Source organism: Micromonas pusilla (assembly GCF_000151265.4).
Source record: "Micromonas pusilla CCMP1545 genomic scaffold MICPUCscaffold_11, whole genome shotgun sequence".
NCBI lineage: Eukaryota > Viridiplantae > Chlorophyta > Mamiellophyceae > Mamiellales > Mamiellaceae > Micromonas > Micromonas pusilla.
The window spans coordinates 730,606-746,301 of record NW_003315892.1 but is presented as its reverse complement, the minus strand read 5'-3'; the positions used below and the strand labels follow the sequence as shown (position 1 = coordinate 746,301).

The window sequence follows — 15,696 nt, the reverse complement described above, 5'->3', positions numbered from 1 at the left end:
TTGTTGTAGGTGTATTGTAGGCGTCGTGGGTGCATAATTTACGAGCGAACGATGATGGTGGCGCGTACGTAAGTTATTATTACCTGTCGCGTCGCGGCGTCGTTCGCCCCGGAAAATAATCTCACGTATCCGTCGACGCCGTTCACGGCGCGGCGGCGGCGGCGGCTTTCGCGGCAGCCTTCTCCGCCGCCTTCTTCGCCTTCTTCTCCGCGATCTCCTTCTCCTTCTGAATCTTCTTCAGCTGGTTCTTCGACATCCCGCCCTCGCCGTCGCCCCCGCCCCCGCCTTCGCCCCCGCCCTCGCCTTCGCCTTCGCCCTTCCCCTTCCCCCCCGGTCCCTCCCCGACCCCCGGCGCGCCGATCGCGACGAGATCCTCCGACCCTTGAAACGACACCTTCTCCCCCGCGCCCGGCGGATTCGGCGGCGGGCCCTCCATGTCACCGAACATCGCGTGGAAATCCCTCGGCGCGGTGCTGAAGAACTGGTCCACGCGCGCGTCCGTCACCGCGCTCCTCGCCGCCTGGTGCGCGGCGATGATCGGCGTCAGGCACGCGATCAGCTCGCACTTGATCTCCCCGCTGAGCATCTCCCCGGCGCCGTACGCGTCGCCGATGCGCTTCAGCTCCGCGTCGTCGTCCATGAAAAAGTTGAGCCACTTCCACGAGATGTCCACGTCCAGGTCCCCGCCGAGCGCGCGGTGCTGTGGGTCGTTCCATACAGAGCGATGTCGGGGTGGAGTTCAAAGGCGTCAGTTGGAGTTGAAAGGCGTCGAGGGCGGGGATTGAAAGCGAGGGATGGGCGGAGAGATGCGCCGGTAAGAGTCCTTAAGGAATGGCGTTCACCACGCCGACGCGGTCGTATGGGGACCAGTGTATAGAACGCACCTCCTCCACGGTGAGTCGCCCGCCGCTGAACGCGTACTTGTTGATCTTCTCCTTGATCTGCTTGGGGGAGTCCGTGACGTAGATCGCGCTCGTCGGGTCCGACGCGCTCATCTTCCCGCTCTCGCCCTTGAGCGCGGGGAAGAACCGCGACTCCACGAGCGCGGGCTTGTGCCCGCCGATCCTCGGCGCGGCGTCTCGCGTCATGCGGAAGTACGGGTCTTGGTCTATGGCGCACGGGATGAGACACCGCAGGCTCTTCTTGCATTTGCCGAAGAGGTGCGGGAAGCAGTCCGGGAACGCGGGCGCGGCCTGCGTCGGCGGGAACCCGATCTGTCCGATGTTGCTCTCGCCGCTGAACCCGAAGATCCCGCGGGCTTGGTTGAACGTGACGCACTTGGCGATCTTCAGCGTGTTGACGTAGAATGGCGCGCACATGTAGTCGACGTCTGAGAAGATGAACGTGCGTCGCGGGTCGAACCCGCACGCGATGATGTCCTTCGCGTTCTCGCGCGCGAGGCGCCTCGCCTCGCTCAGCTCCAGTGACTTCCACAGGAACTTCTCGTCGTCCGTGAGCTGAATGACGAGCGGCACCTTGAACGCGTCCTGCAGCCACTTGGTGAAGTGGAACGGGATCAGGTGCCCGAGATGCAGCGCCTCGGACGACGGCCCTCTCCCCGTGTACAGGTAGAACTTCTCGCCGCGCTCGTACGCGGAGACGATCTGATCGAGCTCGCGGTGCGCGAAGAACATCCCGCGGCGCAGGAACGGGTGCGCGCGCGTGTTCGTGACGCGCTCGATGCGCTCCACGAGCGCGGCGTCGATGGTCTGGCAGCCGAACTGATCGACGAGCTTGGCGTAATCGATCTTCCCGTCCGCGCCGCCGGCGACGTCCCACGGGGTGACGACCTGCTCGCCACCGTCTTCCGCGGCGGCGGGCGGGGGGGCGTGCGCGTCGTCGCCCGAGGCGACGTCCACGGCGGCGACGCCGGCGGCGACGGCGTCCACGGCGGCGGACATCGTGCGCGGTTCGCTCGCCCGCGCGACGGATAAAGGGCTGTAGTTGCGGGTTTGCTGTTTCGGAGCTGAACTTTTCGTCTCCTCCCGATCGCGCGCCTCGGATCTCGCGCACACGACCGCGCGCGACGTCATCAGAGAGACGGCGCGATGTCGTCCTCGAAGGCGTCGAAGAAGGCCGCGGCCGCGGCCGCGGCCAAGTCCGGCGGCGAGCCCTCGGCGGCGAGCGACCCGATCCGCGCGCTCGCGTACGTCCTCCGCGGGAACAAGGGCCCCGAGTCGAGGAGCGCGCGATTGCAGGACCCGCGCATGGGGGACTCGCGCGTGGACTACTTCCGCGGCAAGGACCTCTTCCGCGCGCTCCGCGCGTCGCCGGAGATCTTGGACGAGTACGCGCCGCTCATCACGGGCGCGCCGACGCCGACGGTGCCGACCGCGAAAGATCGCGACGCCCAGGTGCACGCGATCGCGACGCAGATGATGAAATCCGGGTACTTCGTCCGCGCCGATCGCGTCTACAAGACCCCGCGCCCGGGCCGCACGAAGCGCGTCAAGTTCCCAAAATTCCTCGAGCCCGTCCCGAGCGCGTCGCAGGCGTTCGCGCGCGACGGCGAGGGGTTCTACGCGTGGAAGTACGACCGACCGATGTCGTGGACCTTCGTCTGCGTCTCCTTCGCCGCCGCCGTCGCCGTCGTCCTCATGTGCTTATTCCCGCTGTCGCCCATCTGGTTCAAGAAGACGATCCTGTACGCGTGCATCGGCATCTTGTCCACGTTCTTCGTGATCTTCTCAGCGCGCGCGATGGTGTTCGCGCTCGTGTGGATCGTCGCGGGGAGACAGTTCTGGGTCCTGCCGAACATCAGCAGCGACGAGATCCCGTTGGATGAAATATTTTCGCCGCTGTGGGCGTTCGACGACGTCGACGCGAACGGCGCCGTCGTCGGGTACGTCCCGCTCGTCAACCGACTGATGGGCGCCGGGAGCGTCGCCGCGGTGTTGTACGCGCTGTACTGGGTCGCCCCGGAGAACGGCAGCGCGATCAAGAGCATATCGAAAGCGCACGGGAGCATCCTGGATCTGTTCGACCTGAACGACGCGCCGAAGAGCGTCGCGGGCGCGGTGTTCAACGCGACGGGGAACGAGACGGCGACGGCGGGGGGTAACGACGACGTCAACGCGAGTTTCGGGGTCAACGCGACGGTTATCGTGGGCGAGGATGCGATCGAAGACGTCGACGCGACGGTCGCGGGCGGCGGCGGCGGCGACGCGAGCGCGGCGGCGGGGGAGGCAGAGGCGGGCGGGGGCGGAGCAGGAGGTACAGCTGTACCGAGCGACGCGTCCAGAGCGGAGTCGAAAGCCGAGCTGTAATAATTCAATTCAACGCGTTCGTCGCTCGACTCGACTCGACTCACGCGCTGCGAGGAAGGAAGCCCATCGCGTCTCGGACGTCCGCGACCGTCTTCTCCGCCACCTCGTTCGCGGCGTCCGCGCCCCTCTTCAGCACGCCGTCGAGGTACCCCTCTTCGGAGACGATCTCGTCGTACCTCGACTGTATCGGTCTCAAGTGCTCGATCACCGCCTCGGTGAGCGCGGGCTTGAAGTCCCCCCACCGCATGTCCCCGCACGCCGCGATCACCTCCTCCTCGCTCAGCTCCGTGCAGAGCTGGTACATCGTCAGGAGGTTCGTCGCCTCCGGTCGGTCGGGGTTCCGGAACTCCAAGCCCTCGAACGCATCCGTCTTGCACCGTTTGATCTTTTTCGCGATCTCATCCGGGGAGTCCAGCACGTTGATCCGGCTCCCCTCCGCGGGGTTGCTCTTGCTCATCTTCGACGTGCCGTCGGTGAGGGACATCACGCGCGCGCCCGCTTTCGGGATGTACGCCTCCGGGACCTTCAGGACGTCGCCGCCGCGGAACCGGCCGCTCGGCGCTCGCGCGCCGTCGCCCTTTTTCGGGCCCAACTTTTTCCACTTGTTCCCTCCGTACAGGTTGTTCACCCTCGCCGCGACGTCGCGCGTCAGCTCCAGGTGCTGCCGCTGGTCCTCCCCGACCGGGACGACGTCCGCGTTGTACAGCAAGATGTCCGCGGCCATCAGCACGGGGTAATCGAGCAGGCCGACGCTGACGTCTTCGCCCGCCTTTCGCGCCTTCTCCTTGAACTGAGGGTCGAGGGTCCACACGAGCGAACGTCGGGGTGGAGTTGAAAGGCGTCAGAAGCGGAGTTGAAAGGCGCCGAGGTGTGTCGGGATTGAAAGCGAGGGGTGATCGGCGGAGAGAGACGCCGGGAGAGAAAGTCCTTAAGAAACGGCGTTCACCACGCCGACGCGGTCGTATGGGGACCAGTGTGAGATAGAACGCGCCTGAATCATCTTCTCGAGCCACCCGATCGGCGTCGCGCAGTTCAGGAGCCAGCACAGCTCGCTGTGCGCGGCGACGTGCGACTGCACGAAGACGTTCGACTTCTCCGGGTCCAACCCCGCGGCGAGGTAGATGGCGGCGGAGGACCGCGTGGACGCTTTCAGCGCCGCGGCGTCGTGATTCCCCGGCGTGATGGCGTGCAGGTCGACGACGCAGTAGAACGCGTCGAACTGGTGAAGAGGTGATCGATCGGGCGGGTGACGCGGAGGGATGCGATTGGTGAGTGATTTGATGACGTGGCGAAACGTGTGGTGACGAGGACGACGACGGTGAGTGCTTTGATGACGTGGCGAAACGTGTGGTGACGAGGACGAGGACGAGGACGACGCGCGCACCTCTTCCTGGAGGTCGACCCAGTTTTTTATCGCGCCGAAGTAGTTCCCGAGGTGGATGGAGCCCGTGGGCTGGACTCCTGTGGGTGAAGCGATCGGTCAGTCGAACGTCTTACCGGTCAAACGTTGAAAGGGAAGCGCGGGTGAAGAGTGACGACGGGAAAAGTCCTCAAGGAACGGCGTGCACCACGCGAACGGGGTCGTATGGGAAGCAGTCTCACCGCTCAGGACGCGCTTGCGTCGCTCCGTCTTCGCGGGCGCCTCCGCGGCCGTCTCCGCGGCCGCCTCCGCGGACGCGGACGCGGTCGCTCGCGACGCGAACGCGCGGCGCGACGGCGACGGTAGGTGACGACGGGCCGCGGAACACGTCATCGTCGTCGCGCATCTCGTGGACGCCGCGACGCCGCGCGGGGCGACCGCGACGGCCGCGCGCGGCGGCGCGAGCGCGAGCGCGGGCATCGTGCGCGCGTTGGCGCGCACGTGCGAGGAGAACGCGGCGGCGATGCGACCCAGGCGCGCGACGGCGCGCATGCAGCTTCTGAGGGCGTCGTCCTATCCGCAGCAGCAGCAGCAGCAGGGTTTAGGGTCACAAAAAAGTCATCGGTCAGTTGAAAGGGAACGCGATCAAATATTGAAACCGAGGGATGGGTGAAACACGAGCACAGAACGCACCGTATGCGTATTCCTGCTCCAGTCGGCGTCGTCGGTCGAGACGACGAGAAGAGATCGAAAAGCCGCGGGCGCATCACTCCTCGATGCGGCGGTGGAGCGCGATGCTCCATCGCGCGGCGTCCTCACTCCACGCCGCGGCGATCCAACCCGGGGTGGGCGTCGCCGCGTCCGCGTCCGCGTCGCGCGCCCCGCGCGTCGCCGCGGCCGCCGCCGCGCGTCGTCCCACAAATCCCATTCGGGCGGCGGACGACGCGTGCCGATTCTTCCGCCGTCCGCGGCGTCCGCGGCACGATCGTCACCACAGAACGTACCACAGCCGATGGGCGGTGTCCACGTACGGCAAAGACCCGACGGTCCCGGACTCGGACTACGACGGCTACGACGACGAGCTCGAGGAGTACGAGAGGGACGGCGACCCGCACACGAAGAACATCGACCGCGCGGGGAAGGGATACGTCGTGGAGGAGCGCGAGCACGGCGGCGCCGTCGGACAGCTCTCCGACGCGGAGCGCGACCTCATCCTGGAGGGCATACCGAACATGTACGATCCATCGGAGTATCCGGACGAGGAGGAGGAGGAAGAGGAGGAGGAGGAGGACGACGACGCCGTCGCGGGAGACGTCGTCGCCGCCGCGCGGCGCGCGGCGGCGGCGTTCGCGTCGAGAAAAGACGACCCGGGGTCGCCCTCTCCCTCGCAGCCCTCGCAGCCCGCGGACGACCCCGCGCTCGCGCCCGGGCTCTACCTCGTCGGCACCCCCATCGGCAACCTCGAGGACATCACCCTGCGTGCGCTGCGCGTCCTTCGCACCGCGGACGTCGTCCTCGCCGAGGACACGCGTCACACGCGGCGTCTTCTCCGCGCGTACGACGTCGACGCCGCCGCGTTGACGAGCTACCACGCGCACAACGAGCGCTCGCGGCGGGACGGCGTGATGGACCGCCTGCGTCGCGGCGGCGCCGTCGCACTCGTGTCGGACGCGGGCACGCCCGCGGTGGCGGACCCGGGCGGCGACCTCGCGGCGGCGTGCGCGGCGGAGGGGATCCGCGTGGTGCCCATCCCGGGGCCGTGCGCGCCCGCGGCTGCGGTGATCGCCGCGGGGCTCGGTGCGTCGTGCCCCCCTTTCGCGCCGCCGGGACCGAACCGAACCGACCCTCGCGATACGATTCTCCGTCTGTCCACCAATCGCAATCGCGCGCCGCCAGATTCGCTGACGTGGCGTTCCCTCGACCAATCGAAACGACGCAGGGACGGCGCGGTTCACGTTCGCCGGGTTTCTCCCGGCCAAGTCGGGCGCGCGACGGAAACAGCTGGAGGAGCTTCGCGGCGCCGCGGTCGGGACGACGGTGTTTTTCGTGCCGCCGCATAAGCTCGTCGCGACGCTCGAGGACGCGGTCGCGGTGTTGGGGGAAGGCAGGCGGTGCGCGGTCTGTCGCGAGATGACGAAGGCGCGTCGCGTCTCGTCTCGTTCGTCGTCCCTCTCGCGTTTTTTTCGTTTTCGAAGTTTTCACGCGGCGCCGCGCCGCGCCGCGCGCCCGGCGATCGAACGCGCGACGTCAGTCAATACGCCACGGCGAGGATTACACCCGTAACAAAGAAACACCGCTGAACAATTCTTTGAGGACGCGAACACACCACCAAAGCATGAGCCGTGGCGAACGGACGGACGGACGTCGCGCGACGGGAGCCGGGCTCGCGCGCGCGCGCGCTTCTTTTTTTCTTTCGACGCTTCTCGCTCGTCTCCTCGCGACTCCGGCTTTTCTTCGCTCCGTCTCACGCCGCCGCCTCCCCCGACGTCATGTCGCGTCGCGTCGCGCCCGCCGTCCATCTCTCTCAGGTGCACGAAGAGTTCTGGAGGGGCACGCTCGCCGACGCGGTCGCGGAGTTCACGTCGCGTAAGCCGCGAGGGGAGATCACGCTCGTCGTCGAGACGGGCGGCGGCGAGAGCGGCGGTGAGACTACACCGCTTCCCGTACGACCCCGTTCTCGTTTCCCGCCGTCCAGTCGTCTCTCTTCACCCGCGCTTCCCTTTTAACGTGCGCGATCGATCGCTTTGACCGAGGCGCCGATCGACTGACCGACGTGTTCACCCCGCGCGTCGCTTCGCGCGCAGGCGGCGGCGGCGGCGGCGAGGCCTCGACCGGGGAAGGACTCGACCGCGCGCTTCGAGAGATGCTGGACGACGGCGAGTCCCCGTCCGAGGCGTCGAAGCGCGCGGTCAGGGAGCTGGGTGCAAAGCGGAAGGAGGCGTACGCCGCGGCGTTGAGGCTCGCGGGGAAGACCGGCGGGGTCGACGCGGACGCGTGACTCAAACGTGTAATAACATTTCGCCCGGTTAAGTTGTTACCGATACCGGTGTAACATTTGTTGTACCGGGCGTTTCCGGGAGTCGCGCCTCGACAGGAACTACATGTAGCGATTTCAAAGACCGCCGACGCGTCGCACACGTCGCGCGCGCGCCTCTCTCGCCCGCGGTCCGAGCTCGCGAGCGTTTCCTCTCTCACTTCGAGATGGGCGCGTGCTGCTCGCGCGATGTCATCGCGAAGGTTCCGAAGACCATCATCCCCGATCCCCTAGACGGTGCGCGTCCGCCCCGATGGAATTGTCGGATACATACGTGTCCCGAAAGGTCGCGGCGTGCGCGATCTCCCCCTCGTCTGACGCGCATACGTCCCCCGCATCCCCCCTCCCCCCCTCCGCTCCGCGCGTATTCAGGCGAGTCCGTGTGCGTCTCCATCAAACAGACCGGGTGGCTCTCCCGGGATTACACCGTGTACACGAACCCGGAGCAAGTGCTCGACGGCTCGAACTGCTTCACGGACTTCTCGTGGTTCTTTCTCAATAAGAGCGGCAAACGCGGCGGCGAGGTCTGCGTCGAGCTCGAAAACTTCGTCAGAGGCTGGGACCGCGACAACGTGAAGCGCGGGCAGCCGCTGTGGCGCGTCGACTTCGTGGACAAGCCCGCGTTCTGGCAGAACGTCCGCCAGCCCGGGTCCGCGGTGGTCATGCCTCCCATCGCGCTCTTCGGAAAAGTCGCGCTTCAGTGGGGAGGCCACGGCGCCTTGCACCACGACCAGAGGTACCTCGCGATGCTCCGCACGCGTCGCACGCACCACCACTGCGAGCATCTCGCGACGGCGATCTGCAACTTTCACATGAACGCGGGCGCGACGTTGTCGTCGTACGGCGCCGCGATGGGCTGCGGCGGCTTGCCGATCCCTCCGCGGAAGTGCTTCGGGAGAGACGTCTGTCTCAACGTCCAAGCCCTCGGCACCGCGGCGTGTCGGTGGTACAAAGTCACGCGCGAGAGCACGGACGAAGACGGCCGCGTGAGTTACCACACGTCCATCGAGAGAGACACGATGGAGCACGTGGACGTCACCGAGTTCGCGCTTCTCGACCGCGCGGATCCGACTTTACGCACCGTGGTGACGATTCCGGCGACGGGCGTCCCCGTCGCGTTTGGGATGACCGGGGACGTAACCGACGACACCGCCAACTACGACTGCCCGCTGTTCACGGTTCGACAGAACGGCGGGTTCTGGTCGAACGACCCGCCGTGCGTGACGACCAAGCCGGGCGTGGACCCCGCGCTCGCCATCTTGCTCTCGCACCTCATGCTGAAGGAGTACTCGACGAAGGAGATCAAGAAGGACTTCAAGCCGCAGTTTGATCACTCGCCGCCGTGGGGGAGGACGGGGATGATGTGATCGGCGATCGTCTTCGTCGACGGTTAGCGTCGACGGAAACGGTATGGTGGCACGTCGTCGTCTTCGTAGGCTTAGCGTTTCATAAGTTATGTACGTGTACTTCCGGAAGTACTTCCCTCGTCTTCGCAGGCTAGTGCATGATAAGTTATGTAGCACAGTGCCGTAGATTGAAACCGTAAACGCTAAGACTACGACGTCGCTCATTTTGACGTTGAGACGCGTCACGTCGCTCGTCCTCGCTCGCCGCGTCGCTCGAGGTAGTCCGCGGCTTCCGATAACGCGCGCCCGGCGTCGGAGCGATCGCCGTCGACATCCACCTCGCGGCGCAACCTCGCGACGCGCGCGGCGAGATGCGCTCGCGCCGCGGCCGCCGCCGCGGCCGCGAGAGGTCGGTCGCCGCCGTCGGTCGCGCCGCCGCCGCCGTCGCGCGCCTCTTCCCTTTCTCTTCTCGCCGCGACGGCGGCAGCCTTCTCCGCCTCCTCGTGCGCCTTCTCCGCCGCGGCCGCGTCCGCCTCCATCGCGTCCGCAGCCTCCGCGAGCTCTTTCTCCCTCGCGGCGTGCGCGCCCGCGGACTTGAAATCTTTCGCGGCGGCGGCGCGGCGTTTACTCGCCTCGGCGTCGATGGCTTCGGCGCGCCTCGTCGCCGCCGCCGCGCGCTTCGCCGCCGCCGCCGCTCTCAAGGAGTCGATCGCCGCGCGTCTGGGATCGGGCCACGCGATCCCGCTCGCGCTCGCGTTCTCCGCGCTCGCGTTCTCCGCGTCCGCGCCGCCCGCGGGGGACGCGGTCGTCGCGGCGGCGGCGGCGGCGGCGGCGGCGGCGGCGGCGGCGCGTTCAAACGCCGCGCGCGCGTCGTCCTCGGCGCGTCGCGCCACCTCCAGCGCGGCCATCGCGTCTCGAGCGCGCCGCGCGCCCGCGGCGTGCACGGCCGCTTCCCGGCGCATCGCGTCCGCCGTCGCGGCGTCGCCGGCGCCCATGTCTTCCACCGCGGCGTCGATCTCTCCGCTCGCCGCGGCGGCGGTCGCGTCCTTCTCCGCGTCGACCGCGCGCTTCTCGTCCTCTCTCGCGCGCGACAGCTCCGTCTCCTTCGCGCGGAGCCGCCCTCTCAGCGACGCCGCCTCGAGCTCGAGCGCGCGGACCGTCGCGGTGGCGGCGACGGACGCCTCGGACGCGGCGTCGCGCGCGCGCGTCGCGTCCGAAGCCGCGGCTTTCCTTCGCTCCTTCGCCTTCGCCGTCGCCGCCTCGCGCGCGTCCCTCGCCGCCGCCTCCGCCGTCTCCGCGTCCCGCGTCGCGCGCGCGGCGCGGCGATCCATCGCGCGCAACGACGCCTCGCGCGCGGCCGCGTGCGCGAGTTCTGCGGCGCGTAACGCCTCGACAGCGGCCGTTTTGCGTGTCGTCAGCGCCTCGATTTTCCCAGCGAGCGCGTCCGCCCCTTCGAAGTCTTCCTTCGCGCACAGCTCGTCTTGGGTCTTCTCCGCAGCCTCGAGGTCGTCGTCCGCGTCCGCGGCGGTTCGCATCGCGGCGGACCGCGAGCGCGCGGCCGCGGCGCACGCCGCGTCGTGCGTCTCCGATGCGTCCTCATCCGCCGCCGGCGGCGGCGGCGGCGGCGGCGACGGCGGCGGCGGCGACGGCTCGGGCGCGCTCGTCGCCGCCGCCGGTTCGGGCGTCGACGTCGTCGACGCGGGCGCGGGCGCCGTCGCGGCCGCTTCGCCGGTGACGCGGTCCGCGTCGTCGCCCTCGTCGCGGCCGTACCCGACGCGGAACCCTCTCGGTTTCTTATTCGCCCCGGAAGAAGACTCGCCGCCGCCGCCGCCGCCCGTCGTCGTCGTCGTCGTCGTCGTCGTCGTCGCGTCGGCGGGCGCCATCGCGTCCGCCCCGGCGAACATCGACGCGTCCAGCATCCCAACGCCCGTCACGCCGCCGCCGACTGATTCCGACCGCGAACGCGGCGGAGGGGGCGACGCCAACGGCGCCGGGGCGGCGGCGGGAGCCGGCGGCGGCGGCGGCGGCGGCGGCGGCGACGGCGGCGTGTACGCTGGAGCGGCAGCCGCCGCCGCCGCCGGTGCCGCCGGGCTCGACCCCCCCGCGGAGACCTCCAGCCCGCTGAAGAGGTCGCCGCCGGTGCCGAGCGCGCCGCCCAGCGCGGACGCGGGCGCGATCGGGGACACGGTCATGCCCGCGAACAAGCCGCCTTCCGAACGTCGCGTCGACGTCGACGTCGACGCCTCCGCCCTCGGCGCCTCCGCCCTCGGCGTCGGCGCGGGCGACGCGCCGCCCACGACCGCCTCCACCGCGCTCGCGAGCTCCGCGTCGAGGACGACGAGCCGCGCGCGCCACGCGGCGCTCGCGTCGTCGTCGTCGTCGTCGGGCGGCGGCAGCTTCGCCGCGGCCGATCGCGCGCGACCGAGGAGGCGTTTCACCTCGTTGACGCGGAGAAACTGCCGGCCTTCCTCCTCCGGGGTCCTCGCGCCGAGCTCGCATCGCTTCCGCGTCTTCTCGAGGAGGTCCTCCGCGCGGTTCAGGATCGCGGGCAGGTCGTCGTCCGCGATGTCGCTCGGCCGCGGCGACGACGTCGTCGTCGTCGTCGTCGTCGTCGCGGATGCCGATGATTCGCCCCGTCGCGCGAGATCGGCGACGACGCCCGCGGGCGGCGACCGCGCGGCGCTCGAGGCGCCGTCTCGCTGGTCCGCTGGCTTCTTCCCGCTCCCGAACAGAGACCCGAGCCCGCCTCCCTTGCCGAACATCGCGGCGACGGCCTCGCGCGCCTCCTCGGAGTGGCCTTCGGCTCTGCCGCTCCAATGCAATTATGACTGGACGCGGACGTGCGATGACGAGCGGGCACCTTAATTAACGTTGGATCTCGTTTCATTCGCCGCCGCACGCCGCACGATGTGGAGCGTCGGCGGCGAGGTGAAGTTCGGGAAAGGCCACGGCCAGGACGCGAAACGCGGCCTCGAGCTCGGGATCGAGCGCGCGACCGCGGCGATCGCGCGCGGGACGACGATCGCGACGACGCCGTGGCAGCCGAAGGCGCCGGAGGACCCGAAAGCGCGATGGCGGGTGGACGGCGACGGCGCGCGCGTCGACCCGTCGAATCGCGCGCTGGACGCGCACTTGCGCCTGGAGAGCATGGTGCCGCGCGTGCGAGCTAGCGGCGGCGGGGGGGGTGGGGGTGGGGGTGGGGGTGGGGGTGAAGAGAGTGACTCGTCGTCTCTGATGAGCGACTCGTCCGCGACGAGCGACGAGATTCGAAAGCTGCGACGCGCGGGGAATAAGAGACGACGCGCGAAGGAGGCGAGCGGCGGCGGCGGCGGCGGCAAGAAGTCGTCCAAGAAGGACAAGTCGTCCAAGAAGGAGAAGAAGGAGAAGAAGGAGAAGAAGAGCAAGAAGAGCAGCAAGAGGAAGAGCGGCAAGCGACGGCGGTCGAGCAGCGGGAGCGACTCGGACTCGGACTCGGACGCGCGCGGCGTGGACTTCGTGAGCGGGAAAAAGATAAAGATGAAGCTCGAGGGGAGCAGCAAGCGGGACGACGTCGAGGCGGCGAAGAGAGCGGCGTATCTGAGGTCCCTGAACGCGCAGATCTCGTTCCAGGAGCTCACGAAGTGAAGCGAAGACGTACAGTAGTAGCGAAGTCATCTCAGCCGCGGGCGGAGCGCTTTAATAATATCAATCGGCGCGCGGCTGTGCTTTCGCTCTCGCGCTGAGCTCGTCGTCACTCGCTCGACGGCGGCGGCGGCGACGTCTCTCTGCGCTTCGCCTCCGGACTCGGCGATATCTCGCGCGCGTCGCCGTCGCGCTTCCCGAGCACGCGCGCGGGCGACGACGACGACGCCGCGCGCGCCCCGCCCAGCGCGTCGTCGCCCTCGCCCGCCGCTTCCGCTTCCGCTTCGAGCGGGGCGACGGTCGCGTCGTCGCCGGTCGCCGCCGCCTCGACGGCGCCCTCCTGAAGCGACCCTGGGGTGCCCACGGGGGTGCCCACCTCGACCCCGACGCCGTCCAACCCTCCTCCTCCTCCTCCAGCGTTCTCTTCCGCGTTCTCCGCGTCGCTCGGGTACTCCGCGCCGTTCTATACAAGCGAACGTCGGGGTGGAGTTGAAAGGCGTCAGTTGGAGTTGAAAGGCTTCGAAGGCGGGGATTGAAAGCGTGGGATGGGCGGAGAGATGCGCCGGCAAAAGTCCTTAAGGGACGGCGTTCACCACGCCGACGCGGTCGTATGGGGACCAGTGTATAGAACGCACCTCAGCGCCGTCCCCCGTCGCGGTCGAGTCGATGCTCCCGCCGCCGTGTCCCGCGCCCGCGGGCGGCGTGTCCTCTCTCGCCGCGCGCGCGACGACGGGCGGCGCGAGCATCGCGTGCATGTTCCCCCCCGGCGGCGTGTCCTCTCTGCTCTGCCGCGACGACAGCGACGACGGCAGCGGCCCGCCGCGATGATGCACGACGTGATCGCGCGGGTCCAGCTCGCGCGCGTCCTCGCTCTCTCTCGGCGGGCTCGGCGGCGGGGAGTACCGCCCGCGGCTGCCCGTGCGCTGCCCGCCGTCGTCGATGGTCGTCGCGAAGCGCACCGACTTGCGGAGGTGAGCGCTAGACGAGTGCGAGCCGTGGCCGCGCCGGGATCCGCCGCCGTGCGCGCCGCGCCAGTGCCCGCCCCCCGCGTGGTGCGACGACGCGCCGTGGCCGCCGCCGCTGTCGCCGGCGACGCCGGAGACGACACCGGAGAGGGAGACGCCGGGGACGACGGGGTTGGATCCCGAGCCGCCGCCGCCGCGGCGAGAGTCGTGATGGTCGCCACTGCCTCCGCGGTCGTGATGGGCGTGATGCCCGGGGCTCATCGCGTGATGACGGCCCTTCGCGGAGGACCCGCGGTGGTGGTGGTGGTGGTGGTGGTGGTGATGGCGGTGAGCGTGGTACAGCTCGTCGCCTTCGCCCTCGCTCGTGGTCCCGCCAGCCTCGCCGACGTCGCCGAGGCTCGATCCCGAGGAGAGGCGCTGCAACGCGCCGCCGCCGACGCGCGCGTCGCCGTTCCCGCCGCCGCCGAATTCGCCGCCGCCGCGCACGCTCGACCCGCCGCCCTGCTCGCTCCCGCGCTCGTCGTCGCCGTCGTCGTCGCCGTCCAGGGAAGTCGTCTCGCCTCCGCCGTCGACGCCGTCGGGACCCCCGTTGCTCGTCGTGTGCGACGTCGTCGGCGTGGACGACGTCCCCATGGTGCCCCACGCTGCATTCGGTCCCACGCTCGCGTGGACGGCGATCGGCGGCGGCTGCTGCGCCTCGTCGCCCGAGCACGCGCCGTCCGCGATGCTCCCGCCGCCGAGGCTCCCCAGCGACCCGCGCTCGGAGTCCGACGGCAGCTCGCTGTCGCCCTCCGCGCGCGCGGCGCGGCTGTCCGGCGACCCTGGGACGGGGAGCGTCCTGGGACCCGCGATGTCCTCGGACATCTCCGCGCCCTCGCGGTCGCTCCCGACGCCGTCGAGCGTGCCGTCGAAGGACGACACGCGACCCCCGGGCGCCCCGGAGCGATCGCCGTCGCCGGAGCGATCGCCATCCGTGCCGTCGCCGCGCTCGCGTCGGACGCCGCTGCCGACGCCGTTCGCCCACGGCTTGGCGCTCGCGGTGAGCGTCTCGCCCCACATCTCCGCGATGAGCTCCTCGAGAAACGCCGCGCAGCCGTCGACGCCGGACGCGAGGATCGACCGCTGCTGCCGCGCCGCGCGCAGCGCCTTGGGCGACTCGCTCACGAGAAACACCGCGCGACACAACGCCGCGTGTTTTCCGGCGATCTTCACCGCGTCTCTGACCGCCTGCGGCGGGTCGTCCACGCGCGTTTGACTGCTCTCCTCGTTCGTTATCCCGAGCAGACGCGCGCCGCGGACGGAGCTGAGGGTCGAGGGTCCATACGAAGCGAAGTCGGGGTGGAGTTGAAAGGCGTCAATGGTGGAGTTGAAAGGCGTCGAGGTGTCTCGGGGTTGAGAGCGAGGGGTGATGGGCGGAGAGAATCGCGCGCCGGGAGAGAAAGCCCTCAAGGAGCGGCGTACACCATGCGAACGCGGTCGTATGGGGACCAGTGTGAGATAGAACGGACCGGTCGCCCTGCGCGCGCAACGCGTGGAGCGCCTTGAGCACGCCGTCGATGCGCGACACCGCCTGGTACTGCGCCGCGTTGCCCTCCGGCGTCGGCAGCGCGGGCGCCCTCTGCGCTTTCAGCTTTTGGAGCATCAGCGTGTGGAAGATGTCTTGGTGCACTTTGATCGCCCACGGCCACGGCGGCGGTTCGCGGACGCCGGTGGCGCCGTAGTGGAACTCGCCCGCGGCGGCGAATCTAAGTGTGAAACTTCGTTATCTTCGACTGCCCAAGATATCCGGCGGATTCTTTTCCGAACGGAGGCGGAGAATACTTGTCGAAATCGTGCACGCGTAGAGCAATGGCACTGAAGACAGAGTGGCAGTGCACTAGCTAGCCTACGGATGTGCCTTCTTGAAGGTTCGCTCGACATGCTAGGTCTACGTGTACACGTACACGTAGTACTACGTGTACACGTACACGTAGTACGAAGATATGCTACGAAGACTCCTACCTTCGTACTTTCTACCTTCGTACTTTCGTACCTTCGAAGGTAGATATCTAATAATACCAAAGTGTACGCGCGAGCACCCGCTTTTGGGTTTGAGGACCTCTGG

General features: G+C 68.8%; 8 protein-coding genes across 8 annotated transcripts; 4 read left to right on the top strand and 4 right to left on the bottom strand.

Moving 5' to 3' along the window:
* Positions 1 to 142: 142 nt before the first annotated feature.
* MICPUCDRAFT_51831 (tRNA synthetase) lies at positions 143 to 1,901 on the bottom strand (the record flags this gene model as incomplete). Its single annotated transcript, XM_003061972.1, has 2 exons — positions 143 to 700; positions 843 to 1,901. 2 exons carry the CDS (start codon positions 1,899 to 1,901, stop codon positions 143 to 145), a joined length of 1,617 nt encoding a protein of 538 aa, XP_003062018.1.
* Positions 1,902 to 2,048: 147 nt separating this feature from the next.
* On the top strand, positions 2,049 to 3,266 carry MICPUCDRAFT_51830 (non-selective cation channel-2 family; the record flags this gene model as incomplete). The annotated part of the gene is made up of 1 exon (XM_003062176.1): positions 2,049 to 3,266. One exon carries the CDS (start codon positions 2,049 to 2,051, stop codon positions 3,264 to 3,266), a length of 1,218 nt encoding a protein of 405 aa, XP_003062222.1.
* Positions 3,267 to 3,306: 40 nt separating this feature from the next.
* MICPUCDRAFT_21200 (uncharacterized protein) lies at positions 3,307 to 5,019 on the bottom strand (the record flags this gene model as incomplete). The annotated part of the gene is made up of 4 exons (XM_003061971.1): positions 3,307 to 4,056; positions 4,222 to 4,485; positions 4,651 to 4,727; positions 4,869 to 5,019. 4 exons carry the CDS (start codon positions 5,017 to 5,019, stop codon positions 3,307 to 3,309), a joined length of 1,242 nt encoding a protein of 413 aa, XP_003062017.1.
* An 839-nt stretch (positions 5,020 to 5,858) lies between these two features.
* MICPUCDRAFT_21165 (uncharacterized protein) lies at positions 5,859 to 7,624 on the top strand (the record flags this gene model as incomplete). Its single annotated transcript, XM_003062175.1, has 4 exons — positions 5,859 to 6,423; positions 6,566 to 6,717; positions 7,005 to 7,299; positions 7,467 to 7,624. The coding sequence occupies 4 exons, from the start codon at positions 5,859 to 5,861 to the stop codon at positions 7,622 to 7,624; spliced, it is 1,170 nt and encodes a 389-aa protein (XP_003062221.1).
* Positions 7,625 to 7,827: 203 nt separating this feature from the next.
* On the top strand, positions 7,828 to 9,027 carry MICPUCDRAFT_51826 (uncharacterized protein; the record flags this gene model as incomplete). Its single annotated transcript, XM_003062174.1, has 1 exon — positions 7,828 to 9,027. One exon carries the CDS (start codon positions 7,828 to 7,830, stop codon positions 9,025 to 9,027), a length of 1,200 nt encoding a protein of 399 aa, XP_003062220.1.
* A 221-nt stretch (positions 9,028 to 9,248) lies between these two features.
* On the bottom strand, positions 9,249 to 11,778 carry MICPUCDRAFT_48454 (uncharacterized protein; the record flags this gene model as incomplete). The annotated part of the gene is made up of 1 exon (XM_003061970.1): positions 9,249 to 11,778. The coding sequence occupies exon 1, from the start codon at positions 11,766 to 11,768 to the stop codon at positions 9,249 to 9,251; it is 2,520 nt and encodes an 839-aa protein (XP_003062016.1). The 5' UTR covers positions 11,769 to 11,778.
* Positions 11,779 to 11,913: 135 nt separating this feature from the next.
* Positions 11,914 to 12,630, top strand: MICPUCDRAFT_51824 (uncharacterized protein; the record flags this gene model as incomplete). The annotated part of the gene is made up of 1 exon (XM_003062173.1): positions 11,914 to 12,630. One exon carries the CDS (start codon positions 11,914 to 11,916, stop codon positions 12,628 to 12,630), a length of 717 nt encoding a protein of 238 aa, XP_003062219.1.
* A 572-nt stretch (positions 12,631 to 13,202) lies between these two features.
* MICPUCDRAFT_51823 (uncharacterized protein) lies at positions 13,203 to 15,512 on the bottom strand (the record flags this gene model as incomplete). The annotated part of the gene is made up of 3 exons (XM_003061969.1): positions 13,203 to 14,895; positions 15,101 to 15,337; positions 15,448 to 15,512. The coding sequence occupies 3 exons, from the start codon at positions 15,510 to 15,512 to the stop codon at positions 13,203 to 13,205; spliced, it is 1,995 nt and encodes a 664-aa protein (XP_003062015.1).
* Positions 15,513 to 15,696: the final 184 nt, after the last annotated feature.